We start from the raw sequence: 25,320 nt of genomic DNA, 5'->3' as shown, positions 1-25,320 counted from the left end.
TTCTCTGAACCCCTTGCCTTCTCTGCTAAAATCTAAAATACCTATCAGTTTGGGACTTATTTTTCTTCCTTTTTCTTTTAAAGATTTACAATGAATTTTTCTCATTCTCTATTCTCCCTCCCCTAAGCTCTCATCATTTTCAATATTGAAATCAATTTTATTCATCTTTAATGGGGACTATTATTCTGTAATATATTGGATTTTTTTTGTTCCAAGAATACAATTTCCTCTCATTGTTTCCTTTTTTGAAAGGATAAAATATCATTAAGAGAAATCAAGAAATTATTTTCTTGTATGCTTTGGCAGGAGATCAAGGTCTAGCAGATATCTAGAAAATTGAAATCCCCCATGCTTCTATACCAGCCTTGTGCTCTGTTTCACCAACTCATCCATTTTTTCTTATCATCTAATTGTTCTGTGGTAATAGTACAATGACAGAATTCCTTCTGATTTTGCCTCTTGTTAATCTTGATCTAACTCTTAATGCTTTCCATCACATTTCTTTCAAATGATTTCTGAGCTTTCACATGTGAATACATTTTCTGAATATACAATTTTACCCTCTCTCACCCAATTTCCATTTTTTTTATTTTAATATGGCAGACATTTCCAGAAATATTCACTTAGGCATCATGCCATTTCAAAGACATATCTAGGAAGTTAATTTCTTGCATTAGGATTTTTAATTTATTTCACTTTTTGTTGCTCCTATTTAATAATTCACATGGGAGAAAACAATTTTTTGTTACTGGGTCCATATTCAAAGCTTTTGTATATTAATAGGATCTTCCTGAACCTTCAAGTAACAAAGCTATCTTAATGTCATAATGTGATATTAGAATAGGATTTTAATGTAGGAACATAGATTGTGTTTTAGCAAAAAGTAAATATAAGAAAGCTTTCCTTTGAAAGGAAAATCTAGATGTTGATGATTTATAGAAACCTTTCTTTCTATTCTTGCAACTCTTAGTGATAACTTATCTTACATTGGTTACTATGTTTAATTTTGATAATGATTCACCATTTGCATATCTTGCTATTTCTGAGAATGTTTTCATAATATTAATAGCTTGTCTTTTTACTTCATCTTAATTTCCAAATATCTTCCTCTCCGTCCTCTGCCTAATGAGCCATCCCTCATAATAGAAGAATTATAAAGAGAAGGGGGAAAATATTAAAAAAAATTCAGCCAAACTTACCAACTCATCATTTGAGTCTGACAGTTTATGAAATATATTCCTCATCCATTGTTTCTCACCTCTCCAATGAAGGAGAAGTAGAAGACATTTTGTTGTCTTTCCATCTCTTATTCTGAGACAAGCCTGATCATTATATTTCCAAAAAATAAAGATTTTTTTTTTATTTTGCTTCTTTGTATTTTCCATTTCCCTTGTTGTCATTGTGTATATGCCCTCTCCTTTGGTTTTGCTTACTTCATTTTGCATCTCTTTTTATGAATTTTATACTATTTCTCTGAATTTTCCATGTTCATTCTGAACAGAGTACCCCACTTACAGTGAGACATTTACATTGTTCAATGTTCTTTGTTATCATAAAAATGCTGCTATGAATATTAGAATTCATTTAAGGAAACTTTTTTCTTGTTTTTAATCCTTTAAAGGATCATGTTTGTTACTACAGGGATCTCTGGGGTAAAGAGAAGAAAATATTTTTGTTACTTTACCAATATGATTCCCAATTATTTCCAGAATTTTTAGAACCAATTAATGAATTTGCCAATTAATGCCTTAATGAATCCATGTATTAATATGCACACACATATGTGTTTTAGATAATTCTTGCACTTTTAAAAAGTCTGTTTGAGATAGGATTGGTATAATTTTTGTTTCAGGCAGCTTAATGATATAGCTATAGATAGAAAAAATTAAATCAATCTAACTCTACATATGTAGATATATTATATATATGTTTAAATTATTATAGATATATATAAATATATGTGTTTAGTATAGTGTATTATGCAGGTAGATAAAAATAATTGCTTTTTGTAGGTGACTGAAATTCATATTAGATTAAAATGTATTAGATTTTATATTGGAATATAAAAATGGAATTAACATTTATTAAGACTTAAAGTTATTTTTGTAGACTTACCAAAAAGCTGCACTTGTTACAGTGCCAGTTAAAAAAAAAGAAAAAGACTTAATTCATCTTCTTATATCATTTGTTTTTCATCTAAATTTCTTTCTTGTGAAGACTTTTCTCTTCATGGAAATTAGAGGTTATGGGAATTTGGTTTGGTTTCATCTACTAAAATAGATCTTTAGCTTTATGTCTGGGCAGTTGTGGGTACCAGTCCTATCAGTAATGATGATCTGGCACCAGTACAGCTTATTTTGTTAATTTGCAAGGATATTTTAGGATATATATTTGTAGCATGGAAGTTGGTTGTTTGGGACTTTATAAAGAGTATTTAGGTTTGTTATTCTCTCCACCTGTGCCTTTCTGGAAATCCAAGAAATGACACATTTTTACAATTTATGTGAATATATACATTGCATGTATGTGTTGAATGTGTTGCAAAGATTATGAGACTTCATTGAATAATATACATCAATCAATATATCTGGCCTCCTTAAGGATAACCTTTCTGTTATTACTACTATCTCACTCATAACAATTTTTTCACTGGTTCAGATAAAAATGATTCTGAGAAAATAATACTATTCTTTGTTATACTGTTCTATGGACTTGAACAAGTGGATAAAATAACTGCTTTTTGGAGTTGAAAAATATTATGATATAAGTTCATTGTATTCATTCATTCACTTGCTGAGAGCATCCTCAGTACAATTCCAGCAGCAGCAGAATGAGCAAGATATATATGAGGTATACCTCATTCTGTTACCATTATATATAGTCTTTGTTGTTGGTGATACTGATGCTTGAACTCTTTTGGACCCTGTTTGGAGTTTTCTTGGAAAATATACTGTAGTGGTTTGCCATTTCCTTCTCCAGCTCATTTTATATATGAGGAAATTGAGGCAAACTGGGTTATATGACTGACTTAGGGTCACACAACTAGTAAGTGTCTGAGGCTAGATTTGAACTCAGGAAGATGAGTTATCCTGGTCTGACACTATATCCAATTAGCTTCCATCATAAAATCCTCTGTTAGACACCTGTATTTTGGAAGCATTTTGTTCTATGTAGTTTGAGCATTATAAGTATTTCACATGGTCTTAGATACATTTTGATCTGGGATAAATAATCTGGTTGACCTTATCGGTTGGGATCTTTATGATAGTTGTAGGTTCCTATTTGTAATATGGGAATTTGTTATCTGTCAGTCCATGGTGTGGTTCTGAAATTAAGTTCTAAACACCAAACTATGTCTTGCTAGATATTAGGTAGGTGCTAAATTTTTGTAGCCTGCAGTTATATTCTTTTCTTTGACTTTTTTTTTCCACAAAAAAAATAAGCCTGGATTTTTAAGGATAACCCTTCTGTAATTTATGTTGGCAATGAAGTGGTCTTAAATTCTGATCATAAACACCTCCATTTTCTACTACAAAGCTATATGTCAGACATTTGTTCTATCTTTCGTCATATTCATGTTATTGCCAGATTTTATGTAGATGATACCCATAAAATAAAAAAGAGTTTAGAAAAGAGGGTGCTTGCTCCCAGCCCCTACCACAAAACCCATGGTTCAAGGCATATGTGCTGTATCACAAGGTGATCTAGGGAACAGGAAGGGAAAATAGAATAAGACTTATGGCACTAGAATAATTCTGGTGGGTAGCAATTACAATCAGTCCTCAACTTTCATGGGATTAATATTTCTAAAAACTATAAATCAAAAATATGAATGTTGATTCATTAAACCTGTGAGGAACAGGGGATTAGGTTCCTGTGACCACCAAAAACTGTTATCTTTCACTAGAGATTGTTGATACTTCCCTTTTCTGCATGCAATTCTTTATAACAAAACATTCATCCTAATTATATTAACTTTTTGTAACACAATCACTATGAAATGGCCAAAAATGATGGGGATAGGGGAGGCAATACCAGGCAGGATGGGGAGGCACAGGGGAAATGATGCTAGAAGTCACACACCTGCGATCTCTAATCTTCCTGCCACTTGGTGAAGGCATTGTTGCCCTATGAAAAGCACATGTTCCAGAATGAGTCCCAGGCAATTCAAGCTCAGAACTCCTGAGCTGTCTGGCGTGGCATGGCCAGTCCTGTGTGCAGAACTGCTGTCCCCAGCCTGTGAAGCTGCTCCTCCATTCAGCACCGGCATCAGAGGACAGAGGCAACTATTATCTCATCTACCCACAAACTTGGTCACTTTTCTGCTTTTTAAAAATTCCTCTATTTTTTACCTGAGAAGTTTCTGGAGGAAATTCATGAACACTTTTTGCAAATCTATTTCTCCTTTTTGCAGATAAAAATATGTATATCACCCCTTTCATTTTTTTTCTCTACCACACATCACCATGAATGTGCATGATTGCCAACATGTAAATGAAAATAAAGTTACTAATAAAATCACATGAGTCATGAGTTAGCTCAGCTGAAAATTCTGCTGATGAAATGACAAGTCTTAGAAAGAGGGAAGGAATTATTTTTCAAAGAAAAAAGAGGGAGCTGAGTGGAGTGATGCTGGGAATAAATGTAAGTGTGTTTTTCTTGGGGGAAAAAAGGCTCTATGATTGGCTCTTGAAATAGCATTGGAATATCATCTGTTTTGCCACCCTCTGTTTTGTTGATCACATATACTTAGGAGAGGTCAGTTCTTGCTTTCTCTTACCATACCTCTGTTCCCACTTGGAAGACCATTATGTTTTCTCTTATGTAATAAGAAATCCAACATAGTGAAGATTCAAGTTGTATAAAAAGAAAAGCAGAAAGTTTGCCCACTATCAATTTAATAAAAGACAGAGCAATACCAAGGAAGAAAGCAACTAAAATTCTAGCATTTCTATAAAGAAACAGAACAAGATAAGATCTATCATTATTGATTCAAAGGATTCACAGTTGTACCTGAATTACAAGCAAGGCACTTCCAGGTTCTGTGCAGAAATGATCCTGAATCATTTTCTCTATTTTATTACTAACAGATGAGAAAACCAGTTATCTTTCCAAATATATGCCAATTTATATGAAGAATTTACATATCAATTTTAAAAATCTATAAATAATTATAAGAAAACAATATATTGTTTGAAAAACAAAAGGCTAGATTCGAAATGCACAAAGGATAACATTGATTTGATAAGAAGGAAGGAGATAAGTACTTATATACTTATTACATATTACTAAGTATTAACTACTATGCCAGATACTATTAAAGCTTTACAAATATATTTCATTTGATCCCACAACATTATGAAGTGTGTACTCTTTCTTAGTCACTCTCACAAATCAGAAAAGTGGCATCAACAGAGATTATAAGATTTTTTTCTAGTTCACAAATAGTAGATATCTAAGGCTGGATTTGAATTCAGCTCTTTCTGACTTCAGTTCAGGTGTTTTTTCCAGTGACTCAGTTGTCTGAAGGCTTATAAAACTTGTAAAGACTTCTTTGATTCTTAAAAAAATTTTTGACTCAATTCTTAACTAATGATTTTGTCATGCCTTGGAAATATATATAATTGATCTGGATAAAGTGATTTAGTTATCTGCAGATCCATGTGGAATACTTCTCTATATTTGAAACTTGCCACCAACACAATATTATTAAGAATTAGTGATTTAAAATGTGATTGTTGAAAGGTGAAGTCCATTATGGCTCCTACCTTACCTTAAATCCATTATTATCTTTCCTAAATAAAATTATATATGATTTCCAAATTAAAGAGTTAGGAAACCAAATGTGGTATTATCCACTAGATATGCATATATGATATCAAGTTATGTGGTTCCACCAAAAACATATTAGGCATTTTCTTCATTTCATGTAATCTTTTGAAAATAGTATAAAATGTCATTTTGACTCAGTAAGTCAAAAAATTATCAAGGCTTTGAACTTGAATGCAAGATGACACTAAACAAATGGATAGTAATACATTATTAGTATGCAACTAATATCACTACTAATACTACCACTACAACCTTTGAAACCAGTACCATTAATACTACTACTATCAATCAACAATTAAACATTAAGTACCTACTATGTGCTAAGTACTGGGGAGACAAAAAGAGTCAAAGGACAATCCTAAAAATAAAGCGGTTACAATCTAATGGGGAGACCACATACTGACAAAAATCTACCAAGCAAACTATATACAGAATAAATAGGAAACAGTTAAGAGAGAAGGCACTAGAATGGGAAAGTTGGGAAAGATTTCCTGTAGAAGGTAGAATCTTAGTTGAGACTTAAAAGAAGCCAGGAAGTCAGTAGTTAGAATGCATGAGGGAGAAAGGACTGCTAGAGAGAATGGCCACAGCTGCATAATAGAATGTTTGTTCATAGAACAGTCAGGATGCCAGTGTCCTTGGATCAGAGAGTAAGGTATAAGAAGATTGGACTGGGAGAGAGGGTGAGTATTACAGGTTTTAAATGCCAAATATCATTTTTGTTTGTTTCTGGAGGTAATAGAGAGCCACTGGAGTTTATTGAATGGTGGGTGGTGGTGGTAGTGACGTGATCAGACTTGCATTTTGGGAAAATCACCTCAGTCACTGAATGGAAGAAGATTTGGTGTGGGAAGAGACTTGAGGCAGGTAGATTCACCAGCAGCTACTGCAAGAATTCAGACATGAAGTGATGAAGTCTGCATTAGAGTCAGAGCAGGGTCAGAAGAAAGAGGGGAACATAATGGGGAAATGTTGTAAAGATGAATTTGGCAGACATTTACAATGGTTTGGAAATGGGTAAGAGAGAGTGAGGCTGTGAGTTTGAGGGACTGGGATAATAATATTCTCTACAGGATAAGGAAAGTAGGAGTTGAATGAGAGGGAAGAGTTTAGAGGTAATTCTGTTTTGGCTGTGTTGTCTATTGGGCATCCAGTTCAGGATGTCAGAAAGGCACTGTGTGAGATTGGAGGTCATTAGAGAGATTGGGACAGGAAAGGTAGATTATTAAGAGGTCATGCAACTTCTATTATGACTATTCCTACTACAACTACTATGCTACTATGCCTACTACAACTTTTACTATTACCACTATTACTACTTCTACTACTATTACTACTACTACTACTACTACTACTACTACTACTACTACTACTACTACCACCACTACCCTTACCACTACCACCACTCTACTATCACCATTACTTTTATCGTGTTCTCATCTTTTGGAAATCAGATAGAAAAGGTACAAGGACAAGTCACTATCCTGCTCTTAATCTGTATGTTCAATGTTCTGGAGACTATTATGGAAGTGGCTAAAAGGACTATCTTTTAGAGGTGAATCAGAGCATTGTTATTTAAGTTCATTTTCTGTGGACTCTACAATCATTATGGCTAGTCCACTGGCAACTGATAAGGTTCCTTTCCCTGTTCTGCTATTCCCATATAGTTTTCACTTTTTGTCCACTTGATCTCTATCTTTTAAAAGCTTTTTCTTTTATGTAGTTTGGAGATTGAGTAATTAATGTTTTTGTTGTTTAGGTGTGTTAGGCTCTTCAAGATCCCATATGGGGTTTTCTTAGCAAAGATACTGGAGTGACTTGTCATTTCCTCCTTTAGCTTATTTTAAAAAGGATAAAACGGAGGCAAACAATGCAGAGTATCTTATTTCATTAATTTCTTAAGTCAGATTTAGACAGAAGAAGAAGAATTTTCCTGACTTCAGGCCCGTCCTTCTAGCTGCTCTACCACATAGCTGCCCTGAGTAGTTGATATGGTTTTATCTAATAAAATAAAATATTTTTAAATTTTTTATGCATCAATCTCTGGCCTGAGGGATGGTGGCCATGGAGAATGGTCCCCTTCTGCTCTGATTCCAATGCAGCTTAGCTTTCATTTTTGGAGTTAATTGGGATTTGCATTTGTACCATGGGGATTATTTATTAGTTATGACACTGAGTTTAGGATGCAAAATTCTAGCCACATTTTCTTCCCTTTTTAGATAGCTTGTAGATGCCAAATTTTTGCAGTCTTTGGTGTTAATGTTGCACAGTTTCCATTGATAAACCACATAACTTCTTTGATCAATGTGTGGTTTCCTTAAGATTAACTTTTATATAAGTAATATTGGTAATGAGTTAATACTAAATAATAATATTTTCCTTTTTTATAAACCAAACTCCACAATTCAATTTCTTATTTAATTATTTATTGGTAGAATTCATGTGAACATCATTTATAGTTCACTTTTTTATTCCACTCTAAGTGGCTTTTAATGATAACAAAAACATTTAAGTACTTACTATTTGCAAAGTATTGTGACAAATCATGGACATCTCACTAAGAAAAAAAACCCAAGACAGTCTGGCTCTTTAGGAGCTCAAATTTTGCTAGGAGACAGATGGAAAGGCTTTATTGGTCCTCAGAATATTTCTAGAGAGTAGATGATAGGGTACATTCATTTATGTCACTTCCATTGATAGATGCCATATTAATTTCTGATAGTTCAACATCAGTATAGTATAGCATGTAGTATATAGTATAGTATAGAAAAGTTCAGGGAAGAGAACTTTCATTTCTGGGTTTTCAGCAGCAATGGCTGCCTACACAGCAGGTGGAAAGTTAGTTCAGTACCGGATAGCAGTTGATAGGTAGCATCTCCATCATGAGTGATTTTTTTTTCTGAATGTTGGCTGCCAAGACTGGGCTGGAAGTAGGGTCAGTAGACTGGATGAAATGACTATTCCTGGGACTTTTTGACACAAGATTCTGGACTGTACTTAGAACTGAACGGAGCTGACAATGGCAGCAGTTTTATCTTCCCAGGAATATGCTGCCTCCCATTTCTCCATTGATATTTCTTTTAGTGTTAGCTGGGCTAACTTGCAGTTGGTATGCAGTTGGCATGCAGTTGGCAGTTGGTATTGTTGGGGAAAAGAATGATGGGTCTCTGCTACACAAAGGCTACTCTTCTTGACAAGGTACTTTATCCTATTTCCATATATTTTTATTTTTTGATACTAGCTTTTGATACTCCAGAAACTTTTGGATTGGGCATCTTGATGATTATGAATGTTTGGTATGCTTTCATCTATTAATATATTATTTGTAAGTTTTTAATGGATGAATGTTATAGAAGACAGTTTGCTAGGTGAAAACATCTTAACATCAGAGCAGTTTATAATTTGAGTTTAAATTTTTTAAGTTGTTGCTTCCAAGTGTGAGCCTTTGTTGTTTGCCAGTCCAAGAAACATAGCTAGCTTGTAATCTATCATTCTAGACTCTTGTTTTATCATCTCTTAGCTCTGTCAACATCTATTTTACTATGCCATCAGTTTGAGTTAAGACTAGTATTGCATAATTATTAAATGCTTTAAATGTGTTCTTCCCATTAAACTTTGACTTCAGGATGCCAGGCAGTCCCTAATAGATTTATGCTTGATGTATTTTTACTGGAGAAGACCAAGGTATTTGTGAATATTGTTTTCATACATTGGTTAAAATTAACTTCCAGATTCAGGACAAAGGTTTTAGTCTCTATTCTTAGTGTACTTTAAAAATATCTAACTGAGTACAAATAATATTTTGATATTGTTGAAGAAAGTTTCTGTTAGGTGAAATACATAGTGTTCTCAGTAGTGGTATATAACTGATTGTTGTTCAAATACATCAAGTACTTAATGTTTTGCTTTGATATGACCAAGTTCTGAAACTTGAAAGCCAAATGAGGATCTGCTCAGGAAATTTAAAGTTAGGTAGAATCTTAAAGAGCTCAAGTTATCACCATGGAAGATGATACTTTTTTTTCTAGTCAGTTGGGGTTAAATGACTTGCCCAGAGTCACACAGCTAAGAAGTGTTAAGTATCTAAGATCAGATTTGAACTCAGGTCCTCCTGACTTCAAGGCTAGTACTCTATTCACTGCACCAACTAGCTGCCCATAGATGATACTTTTATGTGTTGCTATTCATGTTATTAATTTCTTGACTCTTTTCTCCCAATATGAAGTCTCAATTGGTTATCTCATGATAGGTCAAATTATCATCTCTGTGTAGATGATTCCTAGATCTCTATCTAATCCAATGCCTCACCTCTTTCCTCAGCTCCCTTCTAGCAATACCAACTACGTTTTAGGCACCTTGCACTGGATGTCTTATAGACATATTACACTCAAAACATCCAAAACAGAACTCATCATCCTTCCATCCCAAACTTCCCATTTTTAAGAATTCTTTATTACTGTTCAGGGCACCAACATTTAAGTCATCCAAGCTTACAATCATGGTGTCATTCTTGACTCATCTCTCTACGTTTTTAGTCTAACCAGGTTTTGTAGTTTCTAATTTCACAATATATCTCATATATATTTTCCTTTGTCTTCATTTTTCCATTCACCAACCTGTGCACACACTATTATTACTCCATGCCATGACTATGAAAAAAGCCTTCTGGTTGGAATCCCTACTACGAATCTTTCCTTGCTCTGATGATTCTCCATTTAGATATCAAAGTGAGATAGCTGCCACGCTGTTACCTCCTCATCTCTAACTCAGCAAACTTTGCTTGCTTATTTCATATTTATTACAAAATTCTGTTTGCTTTTAAAGGCCTTTGCAACCCAGTTCTTTTCTACCTCTCCCATATTCTTATATATTATTTCATTATCTGAACTCTAAGATCCATTGATACTGGCTTGTTTGTTGTTCTTCACACTGTATCTCTGATCTCTTGCTCTGAATCTTTTTATTGACTCACTCCCTTATGGAACATTCTTCTTTATGCCCACTTCCTAGCTTCCTTCAGAACTCAGCTCAAATTCTACCTTCTGCAAGAATTCTTTCTTTACCCTTTCCTATGTTTATGTCTCTCTTCTGGGTTTCCTTCCTTCCTTCCTTCCTTCCTTCCTTCCTTCCTTCCTTCCTTCCTTCCTTCCTTCCTTCCTTCTTTCCTTCCTTCCTTCTTTCCTCTCTCTGTCCTTTTCTTTCTCTTTGTCTCTGTCTTTCTCTCTCCCTTCTTTGCTCCCTCTTTCCTTCCTCTCTTTCTCAAATATACATTTATAGTATATATATATATATATATAGTGACCTGCAAATTGTCTCTTCTGTTCTATTATGAGTTCCTTCAGGCAAGAATCATGTTTTTCATTTTTTCATGCCCACAGTGCTCAGTACAGTGTCTGGAACAGAATAAACATTTAACAAGTGATCTAAGATTGGCAAGTATTAAATAGAGATCAATTAACATGTGGCCATCAAGTACTCTAGTGTTCTCACAATGTTTGTATTCATCATAAATATTTTCTGAGCGTGACTTAGTCGTGAGTGTATAAGCCAATTACTGTGATAACAGACAATTTAGATGCTATGGAAATTCCAGATTTCTTGTATACTAATCATTAAATCAATTATGAGTCACTCTTTTATGTACTTGGGTCTTTTTCATGAAGCTTTTGTTCCTCAGGCAACATATTTGTTTCTAAGTGTTTATGGATTAAAAAAATTTATACAAGCTAGGAATCATTTGTATAAAGCACATAAACTAATAAATGTTATTTGAATGGGTTACTGATGTTCTCATCCTGTGGCAATTCATGGATTATTGTGTGTAGAAAAGTGTAAAGGGCTGAAACTCTTGAGTTGATGCACTGAGGATGGACAACTGAGCACTTAAGACTAACTACCGATTGGACAATACTCTATTAGTATCTGCTTGGAAAATGGCCCTTCCCACTATTCTGTGCTGGCTCAATAATTGGTGTATACAAAGAATTGTAGGAGGGACTGGGGGTGGAGTAAGACTAGACAGAGTCACTTTTTGGGCGGGAGACAAAGAGGAGAGGTCGTGGAGATTCTGTATCCAATAGAATTCACTTCTATCCCTAAAGACCAAGAATAAAGACCAAGGACTTTTGCTTATCCTGACTCCGGCTAATTCTAAGGTATCCAGGGTGCTAACTCGGTCTTCACAGAAAAGGGGGTCATTTTGCTTTGTAAAGGAAGTTAGTAAAGTGCTCTGCTGTTACATTATACATTATACATTATACATTATACATACATATACTAGGGAGTAGAGTCAAGATCTAGTTTGATTCAGAGCAAGTCATTTTCCCTTGGCCTGTTTCAATTTCCTTATTTGTAAAATGGACTTAATAACACTTAGTTCCTAGCATTGTGAAGATCAAAATGAGATAATTGTAAATTTCTTAGCACACTTTCTGACACATAGTGAGCACCATATGAATGCTGGGTATTTTTATTATTATTTTGACTTATCACTTTTCAGTTTTGAAGAAAAGTACAAGGTCAATTGCCTCTTTTAACCTAACTGCTCATTACTTATGTTAAAGCTGTGTAAGCTTTCTGTCACATTTGATTCATTGTATACTTTTGTAAGATGTTTTATGATCAAATAGTTGATCAAGTATTTTACAATTCTTGTTGTCTGTGTAAACCTTCTAATTTCCTTGTTTCTCAAGCTTTTTCACGGAGACTTTGGGTGATGTTGAAATGTTTATTTTGTTCTTTCGGCTGCCTTGATTTTTGTCTTGAACTTTCAATTTTTGATTAAAGGTTTCAGGCATTTCTGATACTGTTCTATGTTTTGAAGATTATTCTGTATGTCTCTTTTTTGTGGTCTAAATAAGTGGCATGGTATTCAAGGTGTTACTGGGCATAGCTATTAGATGATGATGTAATCTTGTTTTTTAATAGATCTTCAATAATTGTGACAAGTTGCTTTTGTCATAGGGATATTTGATACATTTCCTTTGGAATATTCTCACATGATATCAACTTTCCTTCTAACTGTGGCAACAGCTGCATCATATACTGTTGAATGCAGTTTCTGCAATGTTTTTATATTTTTTTTCTGAAGTACTGTTGGGAGACTATATTTATTTATAATGTTTATAGCAAATTTCAGCCTTTTAAAAATGTCTTTATTTGGTATAAGTCATCTATGGATTCATGTTATGACACTCAAAAAGAACTGCAAAGTTTCTCTTCTAAGTAGGGCCTTATCCTTTTCAAAATCATTTAAGGTACCTCTATTGTTGCTATCTGTTTCATTATTCAGTAGTCCTTGTTGAGTTTGTTTCACAAGTATTATTTAAGTACCGTCAGCTTTCAGATATAAATATCTTTGATTTCTGCTTTTATTTGTTCTAATTTGGGCCAAGGAAAGAAATTATTCAGATGATTCTTCTGCATAGCATTGATTTACAATACAAGTAATTGACTATTGTCAATTGTGGTATAATTTAAAATTAACTATATAATTGATAAAAAGCAAGATGTCATCCTTAACCTAAAACTGGCACAAACTCTTCCCAAATTTGTTGTGATATAGTCCTTGTGCATAATAAAAGCATATGCATTTTCAGATAGTCTATTTCATATATACCCAGGGTTAGCCTGCTTGCGTAGTCCGTTCCCTATATACTTATTGAAGGACTTTTGCTCTGTTGGAGTATTAGTATTTTTGATTTGTTTATCTGTACATGGTATGATGGAATGCTACTTGCTACTCTGTTCTCTGTTCAATGTTATCATTTTGACCATTCTGGGTGAGGCCATCAAGCAACTCTTTGCCATCCCATCCATCTCTTAGATCCTTAAGAGCAGTTACATCACATTGGCTGGGGTGCTAATTTGATTTGTGGGATCACTAACACCCAATTGACTTCCATTTTCAGCTTTCTGCCAGATCTTTAACAGCTACTGGAGCCATCAAAGAACACATTAGTTCCAGTTCTTTTGAGAGATTCCTGGAGAAATATGGGAATTTTCTGCCTCTGAATGTTGGATATCTGGATTTACTCAAAAATAGTGATTTTTTATAGAATTTTCTTAATTATTTTGAAATTTCATTTATAAATTAAATTTTCTGTAGGATGCTCATGAAGAGCTCCTAAACATACACTATCAACCTGGTTTTAGCGGCCTAATTTTATTCACTCAGTTATAAGGGCCTTATTTTAGGCAGTTGGACTTCTACCACATTCTTCTTAGTTACAGCAATGGTGTTTGGGTCCCAAATTAGTGCTTGATCTGGCACTGAACCTGTGTGGTATTGTTAGGCCAATTACCTCCAGGGGCTATGCTTCTTCCTGTAGTATGTTGTCCTGTCATCTGAAAAGTAAAATAGATATTATGTCTTTGACATGTCACATGACTTACATAAACTTGGGATATTTGAGCTTCAGCAATAATGGTTCTTGGCAGCTTGTGATTGAAAGTTATAATTTCTTTCATCTTTCCTTAAAAATAAGTGTAAATTTATATTTAATATATTATAGTAATGTATTTTATTTTTATATCAGAGCCTTTGCCCTGCTTTCCTCTGAATTTAACCCTCTTTTGTGAAAAATAAAGCAGTTAAGCAAAAGTATTCAATAATGAAATTGCATATGACATTGTATGTGCTATTCTCTCATGCTTCCTTTCCACTCTGCTGGGACAAAAGAGGTATCCTTCATTATCTGTCTTAGAAGTATAATTTATTAAGTATTCAGGATTAAAATACTCATTGATCATGACTGGGGAAATTTTAGCCTATAGTAAAATAAATGATCATTTCTCATTCATAGAAGAATAAACTTTGCCAAATTATTTTGCAAGTGGAACTTAGCTATAACAACTTTTCCCAGTAAATTGTACATCCTACAATCAGGCGGAAAAGACACATACAGAAAGGAAATGATCTGGTATGAGGTTCATGAGAGGGAGAACACACATTTACACACACACACACACACACACACACACACACACACACACTATTGGGAGCAGAAATGAAGTTTGCAGCCAATAGCCAAATTACCTTTGGGAAGGAAAGAAGACCAACGAAGACACATTTGCTGGCTCTTACTAGCCTACTTTTACACAGCTAATTATACTTCTAGAAAAAAGGCAGTGTATTGTGGAGCCACTAAGTTTTTAAAAAGAGAGCATGGTGGAGGTAAGGGGGAAAAGAGGTGAAGTTTAAGGTGGGGGGATAGTTTAAAGAAGAATACCTTGGGATTTCTATTCCAAACCAGAGAAAAAAGAAATAAAAAAGCATAAATTAAAACTGCACAAATAACCAGCAAAAGAGAGAGCATGAGAGAGAAAAATCTACCTTACTCCAAAAAAGTCTACCTCTACATGGTTTTTGTGTGTGTCTATGTGTTTGAGTGTGCATGTATTGTTTGTTAATTTCAAATGTCAAGTAATCTATGGCTCTTCCTTCTCTCCATACTAGAGAGACATAAAATTTAAACACTTTTCCCACTAAATTTAAATTTGTCATATAAATATAACATAAATGTTCTGTGTTCTGGCCTATCTCTTTATACTTTATTTTATCCCGGAAATCATTTCTTTCTTTCCCAAATGTTATTGCTACTACAAGTCAGCATTTATGTATTAGGTTAAGATTTGCTAAGAATTTTATATTTGATGTTAACAATCACCCTATGAAATGGATAATCATTATTATTCTCATTTTACTGATGAAGAAACTGTGATTGAGGGATCCAGTGCCTTGCATAGAGTACCCAAGAGCTAAATGTCTGAAGTAGGATTCGAAATGTGATCTTTCTGAAACCAAAAGTAATGACTTCACCCTATGACACCTCTAGGGGCACTTATCTTTTTAAAAGACCAGTCCCGTTTGCTTATGTTCTGGTCAGTATTGCCCCTGTACAGCTGTTTTCTGAACTCTTTATTTTTCTTATACTATTTTCCCCCAGTTACATTTATTATTTTTCTGATAAATTTATTTATTTTTATAACATATTGCTTTATAAATCATGTTGGGAGAGAAAAATTAGAGAAAAAGGGAAAAACCAAGGGATAGATGCAAAAATAGAAAAAAAAAAGTGAATACAGCATGTGTTGATTTACATTCGGTCTCTATAATTCTTTTTCTGGATGCAGATGGTATTTTCTGTCCAAAGTCTATTGGGATTGCTTTGTTATCGCTGATCTACTAAGAAGAACCAAGTCTTTCACAGTTGATCATCACACATTCTCCCTGTTGTTATATACAATGTGTTTCTGGTTCTGCTTGTTTCATTCAGCATCAATTTGTGTATCTTTCCACGTTTTCCTATAATCAGCTTGTTCATCATTTTTATAGAACAATAATATTCCATTATCTTCATATACCACAACTTGTTCAGCCATTCCCTAAGTGATGGGTGTCTACTCCTTTTCCAGTTCTTTGTTAGCACAAAAAAAAAATGCTGTGAATATTTTTGCACAGGTCGATATTTTCCCTTTATGAGTTCCTTGGGTTACAGATCCAGTAATCGCACTGTTGGGTCAAAGGGTATACATATTTTGATTGTCCTTGGGTTATAGTTCTAAATTGTGTTAAAAAATGGTTGAATCATATCACAACTCCACCAACAATGCATTGATGTCCCAGTTTTCCTACATCCCTTCCAACATTTATCATTATCTTTTCCTGTCTGAGAGCTGTGAGGTGGTGCCTCAGAGTTGTTTTAATTTGCATTTCTCTAATCAGTAGTGATTTAGAGCTTTTTTTTCATATAACTATAGATGACTTTAATTTCATCATCTGAAAATGATTTGTTCCTATCTTTTGACCATTTATCAATTGAGGCTTATACAACATGTGGTGTATCTATAATTATAAAGTCCAGTCTGTGGTCAGGTAAAATCTTACAGCATTACCAAGGATTCAGTATGTCATTCATATGCACACTATCAAGAAAGCTTCCAGCAACTCCAAGGTTAAGATTTCTTTGCATTTTAAAACTTTCCACTAAAACTGAATTTTTCTGAAAGCTTGTAAAGAAGTAGTTGAAGCCAGAGAATTTTTCCTGTGCTATATTGACTTCCTTTGAGTTGTACTAATTGCTTTGGGCTTAATATATGCTTAATAAATAAGTGTTGATTGATTGAATGAGTGAATAAATGAGCTTTTACCTCTTATATACATTGTGGCTACAAATTGGCTACTGTCATCATCAAAGAACAATCAGCAATTCATCAATTATTCTTTTATTCACCTATCAATTGGAAGTACAGTTTTTTTGAAAAGTTTAATTTAAATCAATATCTATACTTTGAATAATTATAATAATGCTATCTGAAAATATTGGTTAAATTTGTTTTTATTGTGTGAAATACATGCAATATTTGTAATATTTGCATATATTTGTCAATATGTAGCAAGAATTTTAAACAGTATTTAATTTTAGTGGTTGCTAGAGCCCTATAATCAGCCATAAACTTTTAATTGAAGAAAGAATTAGCATTGATGTATTTTCCACAGAGTCTTGTTAAATTGAATTCTTGAGTTGAATAAATTTAAGAACTTTTTCCTCTGATGCAGATAAGTATTAGCTGCTAATTGGGTTTAATGAGATGCACAGATTATACACATATCAGGATTTTTTCCTTAAATGTATTAGTACAAAGTAATATCTTAATATAATAAAAGGATTTATATACGTGCCCCTTTTCTTGATTCAGATTTCAGTTTTCTCCCCTACCACTGTTATCATACAGACTTCAGAGTATAGACACAAAACATTGTAATGAATTGTTGTGACCCCCAAATTAAATCATTATCTATATCTGGCCTATTGATTATTTGCTAGTGAACAGGTATAACTAACTGGGATGAAGCTGTTGATTGGGTGACAGATATATTCTACATTGTTTGCTTTGCACTCAAAATCCTTCTATTGTGAAAACTCTTGTCAAATATTGTGAGCCACTAGTTTTATGCCTTTGGAAAACCTGTTTTATCTCTATATTAAGAGTAGGCCTCAGATAGGACTATCATGATAAAGGTATATAGATAACTGAATTCATACTGCTATTAATACATATTAAAACAAAGTTCATAATCAAGTTGTAAACATATTAGAGTCACAATGTAATATATTCATAACATACTTTTGATTTTTAATCACTTGCTGCTCTTATAGACGAGAACTCAAGTTGTGACCAAATTGGATAGTGCCCATCGATTTTTAAAGGAAGTTTATCCTGATGAATCTCAAGAGGAAAAGAATTTGAAAAAAGAGATTAGTAAAAATGTAAATGCCTCAATAACTCCGTCTCCACAGATCACTGACTCTGAGGTAAGGAGAAGGAAAACAAATCCAAATCTTGCATTATATGAAATATAATTCATATTCATCTAAATCTCTATGATTATTTTGGAACTATTAAAGTTTAGTATTTCTTTATTAAAAAGCAAATTTGTCCTTATTTGTGAAACAAACATAATTAAATTTAAAAAAAGAATGATCCCCTAAACTTTGACCCCATGCCCTGTTTATCTTCTCCTTCTCCTATAGTCCCCTTCTCTCCTTGATAAGTTCCTCCCAGAACCTCCATTTTTATAAAAGATCCAGACTAACAAAATTTTATTTTCTAGACTTTGTCACCCTGGCCCTGAACTGATAACTCCTCCCAGATATTTTTCAGCTCCCTTTTATGTGTAGTCTTTCTCTAGGAGAACATAAGCTCCCTGAAGGCAAGAAATGCCTTTCATTTTGCTCATATTTGTATCTCCAGCATTTAGCACTTAACCCAGAACATAGTAAATACTTAGTAAATGACTATTAAGCAATCCCTCTCCTCTTCCAGTAAGTTCCATTGAAAACTAGACTTTTTGTTGAAGAGTTTCCATATTCAATGTTAGTTTGGAAGAATAAGAAGAAATAGGATTTGGATCTCATCTCTTTTGTTGCCATTGCCTCTTTGTGTGTGTGTCTATCTCTGTCTAGATGTAGATGCAGATATGCACACACATATATATTATGTCTTAGCAAAAGAATGCTTGATCCTTTTAATTTTTGTCTCCTTATTGCTTAGCAGAGTGCCTAGCAGATAGTAAGTGCTTACTAAGTTCATGCTTAGTGATTGAATGAGTTATTCACAGGCACATATAATACTTGGAAAAAATTGCAATGAAAATGTCATTCTTCTCTTTCAATATGACAATTTAGATTTTTCAAAAGTATAATACAGTTTATCAAATGCAAAATGGCCCATTCTCTTCCTACTATTTATTTTTGGCTCCAATTCTTATTATATATTCAAAGTTTTGATTCAAGGTGTTTGCATTGATGAATCAATTGAATGACTCTTTATGCTACTGAATTTTGATATAGCACACAAGTATAAACCTGTAATAAACACACAACAGTTTGAATTGTATTAGTTGTACTTGTATTCTTTACAACACAGCATTGGATGACATTTTAATATCTAACTCTCAATTTGGCTAGATCAAAAAAAGGGCTTCCCCAATTTATTGAAATAATGAGAAACAATGAGAAAAGTATAAACGTATGAAAATCTTTTAATGTCCTATAGTAACCTTATAATTATAGAGATAAAAAAACTGAGGATTATAAATTAAATGGTGGATACAGATGTACAATAAGACACTGTTTGCAACAATGTACAATGTTGAGATTTGACAGCTATTTAATGTATTTGATTGCTGTAAACAGCTATGTTGAATAATTCAGGTTCTATTAAGACATTTATAATCATAATAATAACTTATTATTATTTGAATTATCCAATTTGACTGGTCAAAATTATTTCCTCCTTTGACTGATTGATAAGTCCTTTGTTTTGCTCTCATTGTAGGTAGAGGCAAAGTGTCTTTATCTATTTAGTGACTCTGTTTAGACTTTTGTCACTAAACTTTGAGTACAGAACAGCAGATTACTTTGCTTCATTTTATCTAGTACAATTTTTTATATGTTTATAAACTCTTATTTGAAAGTTCACAATACTGAATAACTATAGAAAATACTGGAAACTAGAGAAATAGGCATTCTTTTAATTAAAATTTCAATATCATGTTTATATTTGGAAGTTAATAAATGTGAAATTTATTTTTAAGAGGTCATGATGCAATACAAGATTTTAAAATAATGAAGTAATTGCATAACATCTTTGATTAATACTTGAAATTGAATTAGGTAGATTCTAAATCATCAAAAAAGGATGAATCAACAAATCAGACGGGTGGGCTCCTGCTTCAAGGATCATTTGATGAAGAGGAGTCTGCTAGATCATTTCAAGAAATTTTAATTCAGTGGAGAAATAGCAACCGTGAAAACAAAGAGAAACATATTCAAAAGAATGCTGAAACTTCCCCAGGTACAGATTTATTTTCATAAAATATGTGTCATTAAAAAATAATTATTTATATGTGTGTGTAAGAAAGTGTGGTTGTTTTAATTTCTATTGGGAATAATATTTTGTGGATCACTATTCATAGGTGATTATGATTATATGTGTGTGTTTAATAAAGTGTGCTTATTTTCATTTCTATTTGGAATAATGTCTTATGGGTCATTGTTTATTCTCACAAATCTTACTCAATCATGACTATATTGGAAAGATATATAAACCTGAAGTATCTAGATTATATAGTTAGTAGAGTGCTAGATCTAGAGTCAGGAAATCCGAATTCAAATTCATTTTTCAGACACTTATTAATTGTGTCATTCTGGGTAAGACATTTAACCTCTTCCTGTTGTCATTTCCTGTAAAATGTAAATAATAATAGCACCTACCTTCCAAGGTTGTTATGAGGGTAAAATATTTGTAAAGTGCATTGTGAAACTTCAAGTGCTCAATTGTTATAAAATGCTATTGTTTTTTCACCATCATTTGAACAATTTCACTTCCATCTTTTTAGAACCTATAAGTGACTGTCAATTTACTATTGGTTAAATTACTGATAATGAATTTCATTGCTTTATACTTTTTGAAATCATTATTGTGTTACTTTCTTCTTTTATAGCCAAAATCTTGTGTCCTTAATGTATTCTATATTCCACTTCCCATTTGTTGTTCCTGCCACCAAATCTTTTTCTCTACACTAGATATTCTAAAGATGTAGCCATTTTATAATGACACCCAAGATATCAGTTGAATGGCTGTCAACTGAGGGATTGTATTTTGATTATCCTTTTATTCCCCACAAATTCCCTGTACATAATGGGCATTAAATAAATAACTGAAGAATACTTCTGTGGACATGGACATTACAATTATACTAGAAGCTTGTTAGTGAAGGGATTTCTACATGCTTCTTATTGTGCATGGTACTTTTGATTGTATCCTTTATGAGTTTTGATGGTCAAACCTTATTTTTTCATTGATGCATTAAGCACTTAGAAAAAAGTCTGTCAGTCACATAATAGATACTATATGAACATTAGCTATTACTGCTACTATTATTAACTCTTAATTTTAATAGCAAAAGTTATAGTGAAAAAGTGCTTGTATTTGTGAAATCATGAGTGCATCAGATTAAATGAAACTTTTAATAATATCTAAGAATTGGTATATCATAAAGAAATAAATTCAGGCAGGCAGTTGTCTCCTGCAAGTGTCATAGTTGAATATTTCTTCTCTCCATGCCCTGTAATGTTAATATTTTATACCTGATGGAAAGGCAATACATCTATTTATTTTTTTCACAGTAATCAGTTTGCTCGAAAAGGCAATGTTACATCATTGCAGGTCAAGAAAATAATGGATGCATTTCAAACTTGTTGATTTTGTTTATATTACTTTGCAAATCAAATGGATAGTTGGATTCTACTAATTTTATGTATTCAGTATAAATTTTTTTTACAGTCTAAGCCTATTGATTACAACAAAGTAAATATATGCCCTTTGAATTGAGCAGCATTTGATGAGATGTAGCAATCAGTTAGTTTTGAATGATAGATGAACAATTTATTTATTTATTTTAGAACAAATGGAAGCATCTGCAGTACAGACAAATCTGAAAATTTGGAGAGAGCCACTTCATATTGAATTTAAAGAAGACAGCCTGACTTACATGGAAAGATTATGGCTTAAGAAACAGAGAAGGTATTTACTAAATGTATACAACATTAATAAGCAACACAAAAAATTTTAATATTCTCTAATTGTGTAAAAGTGCCTCTCTACAGATAATTTATCTGTTGTTTTCATAATTGAATAAATAATAATATTAAGGCAAGATTAAGTCACTATGAAATTCCTGTTTTTCTGCAAAGAATTCTAATTCCATTTATTAATATGACAGGTCATTTATTAGTGAACTTAATGTTTGAAAATACAATTTTCATATAGAAAAAAAGAGAAATCTGGCATAAAAAGTCAGAAAATCATTGTTAGAAATCGTCATTAGTTTTATTGAAACTTTGAATGAAACTTTGTTATTTCAGCCAAGACTTTTTTTAAACTTCTATTTGATTTAAACCCAAGTAATGTTAGAATTATTCAAATCATTTATTACACTTTCTTGCATTTTTTATTTTGCATTGATATGTTGTACTGAGATAACTGCATTCAACAACAAAACATTTTTGAAAATAATGTTAACTATAACTTTGGCCATATTGGTTCACTTTCCTTTGTGTATTGTTACAGGTCTCTGCAGATGTAATCCTTGGTAGGTCAGCCAGGCTGTCAATTTGATCGAAAGTTAAAGCTAAAATCATGCTCGAAATATTTCTGCTTTTGAGTATGTAGATAGAACTAGACAAACTCCTTAGATCCAGCCTTAACAAAAACTCATCTTTTCCCAACATGTAAAGTGCAATGCCTTTGGAGATTTTAATCACAAAGTTATATTTTTAAATTATTGATTAATTCATTTGATATTATTATTTGATACTTCAAATTTGATACTTATTTAAGTATTGATAACTTATTGATTGATATTAACTTATTATTATTATTTTTAACTTAATGATTTTCTGACCTTTTATGCCAGTTATGAGACATCTTTGAGATTAGGTGGACCCTCTATCTACTCAAGATTGTCAATCAGCTTCTGTTTCAATACTTCCAGGAATGAAAAATTTACAGTTTTACAAAGATTTCATTGTACTTGTGACTTCTTCATAAATTTCAAAGATTTTCCTTCTACTTTCTGAATCTCTAAAACTCACATTCATTGGCTACTATGGCATTTTCTGGTGCTGTATAGAATAATTAAAATAATAATTTAAAAAGCTACAGTTTCATATGTTATACTATTGGTATATGATTTCTCTCAAATACATTGTAAAAGTGCACAAGGTGATTTGTGTTGGGAATTATCATTCATAATGGAAAACAAAACAAAGCAAAACAAAGCATGGGGATAAGAATGTAAGTAACTAGATCTTCATTCTGTTTATATTGCTTGAAAGAATTGCAGTCTCAAGATTTTGTCAAATGAAGAGTCACCCTAAGTCATTTCAGACTTTTGGTCTGAACATCCTGTGATCTGGCATCTTTTTTTCCCCCCTTGTTTCCAATAACTCACGTTTAAATCGAATTTCCCTATTAAGGTTCACTTAACTCAATTAGAACAAATCTAATAATTCCTAGGTAAAGGCTAATGTTCCAATAATGTATAATGGTTGTTAGATTTTTTTTAATAGAGAAAAAGCTCTTATGGTCATAAACTCTACCCATGCTCTGTGAACTGCCTCAGAAATGTATTCTATTGATCACAGGAATGAAGATAAGAGCTCAATAGACCTTGTTTATTACTTTTAGAGAAATAGTCCAAAGTAAGCTCAGAATCTACTGACAAGTCTCTCTCTGTATATTTATCATATACATAGTATATATTGTATATGTATACTTTAACATTCATATTCATTTCACTCTACAGTTACATTGCATATCAATATTTAACACCAATGTTTTAAGTAGAGGTTCCAGCCTTTATCTTTTCTAACAAATACTGCATAAATCACTTCTCATAGACAAAGACTTCTGTACTATATTATTAGTACTATATATTAATGCTGAGTGGGTTTCAGTCATGATACAAATCAGAACCTCAGAATTAGAAAGAATCTCAGCAGCTATCTCCTATAACCTGGATCTCTCCAAGAACCCCCTTTATAAATCTGCTATAGAAAAGTGGTCATGCAGATGTTTTTGTTTTATGCTTGAAGTCCATTGGTGAAGGGGAATTCACTCTACATTGAAACTTTCATTTCTTCTTGTTATTGTTCAGTTGTTTATTCCTGTCCAACTCTTCAGAGAATTTTCTTTCTTTTTTTTTGAGGGGATCAACTTAATCATTTTATTAACAAGGCCAACAGGTTATTAAATTTAAAAGAATGGTCCCTTGGCCTTTTAGATCAAGGACAGATCTGAGACAATCACTTTATTGAGAGTTTCTTGGTACCTCTGAGGGGAGACAATATGGAAGAAAATAATGGAAAAGTGAATGGCATGTGGGTTTTCTTGGCAGTGATACTGGAATGGTTAAACATTTCCTTCTCCAGTAGTTTAAGGTAAACAGGGACAGGTGACTTGCTCAGGGTCACACAGCTAGTAAATGTCTGAGGTTGGATTTGACTAAAAGTCATTTGACTTCTGACTTGGTGGGATTTGGGGCAGGGAGGAGACTACAAGTTTAGTCATTGGTTCTTCAAAGATCTTTCATATTGTTAAATACAACTGTCATGCATGGCCTTTTAAAATCTTTTTTTTTTTTTTTTCACACTAAATATCCCATGCTTATTCAGGGTTTTCTTTCTCTTTTTGTTTTCCCTCCTCTGACATGAATAACATATTATTAATGTGTTCTTTAAAATGCAAATCAGATCTGAAGGCAGTCATCAAGATCTGGAAATGTTGTGCTTAGGGTAGAACACAATGAATTTGTGACCCTCTCATGTAGTACACAAGAGGCGCATAAAGTTGCTGAAGATTGCATCATGGATTCACATTCTGTTACAGACTATGACTTTAAAAGCAGCTTTATTTTGTAGTCACTCTTTGCTGCAGACTTATAGGAAGGAATAGAGGAGTGAGTAAAGCAGATTATTTATCAGATATAGATCCTAGTATATTGTCTGGCCTCATCTAATTATCCACTTGATTTAGGGCAAGCTATTTAGCATTTGTATGCCTCAGTTTATAGATTTGTTAAAACAAAGGATTTACACTACATGATCTGTAAGGTTCCTTCTAACCAAAATACACAAATTTGATTAAAGTTGTTGTGTTCTTATAATGGAAATCCTAAACCAGATGTAGATGTTGATAATTTTTCATTAAAAGTACTACCTAAGAAATTCTCTTTGGTATAAATTTGCCAAGATGAAAACTAGTGGTATGGCACAGAGTTCTTTGTATAGAGAACTGGCCCAGTTCTCTATGGCTGTATTACTTACATAGAAATCCAGCCAGTTTCTTAGAAGTACATATTTGTAAAAAAATTATAAGACTTTTTTGTATTATGATTGTTATTCTGTTTAGAGGCATCTT

General features: G+C 32.9%; 1 protein-coding gene across 1 annotated transcript in view; it reads left to right on the top strand.

Annotated features, from left to right (window-relative positions):
* ZBBX (zinc finger B-box domain containing) overlaps window positions 1-25,320 on the top strand; it is a 114,736-nt gene that overhangs the window by 39,582 nt on the left and 49,834 nt on the right. The window contains exons 8-10 of the mRNA XM_012546610.2: window positions 17,994-18,149; window positions 20,013-20,193; window positions 21,804-21,924. Coding sequence (XP_012402064.1) covers window positions 17,994-18,149; window positions 20,013-20,193; window positions 21,804-21,924 — 458 coding nt within the window. The remainder of the gene's footprint in view (window positions 1-17,993; window positions 18,150-20,012; window positions 20,194-21,803; window positions 21,925-25,320) is intronic.

Source organism: Sarcophilus harrisii, chromosome 3, assembly GCF_902635505.1.
Source record: "Sarcophilus harrisii chromosome 3, mSarHar1.11, whole genome shotgun sequence".
Lineage (NCBI taxonomy): Eukaryota > Metazoa > Chordata > Mammalia > Dasyuromorphia > Dasyuridae > Sarcophilus > Sarcophilus harrisii.
The sequence above is the reverse complement of the archived record's forward strand: the minus strand, read 5'-3'. Positions and strand labels throughout refer to the sequence as shown.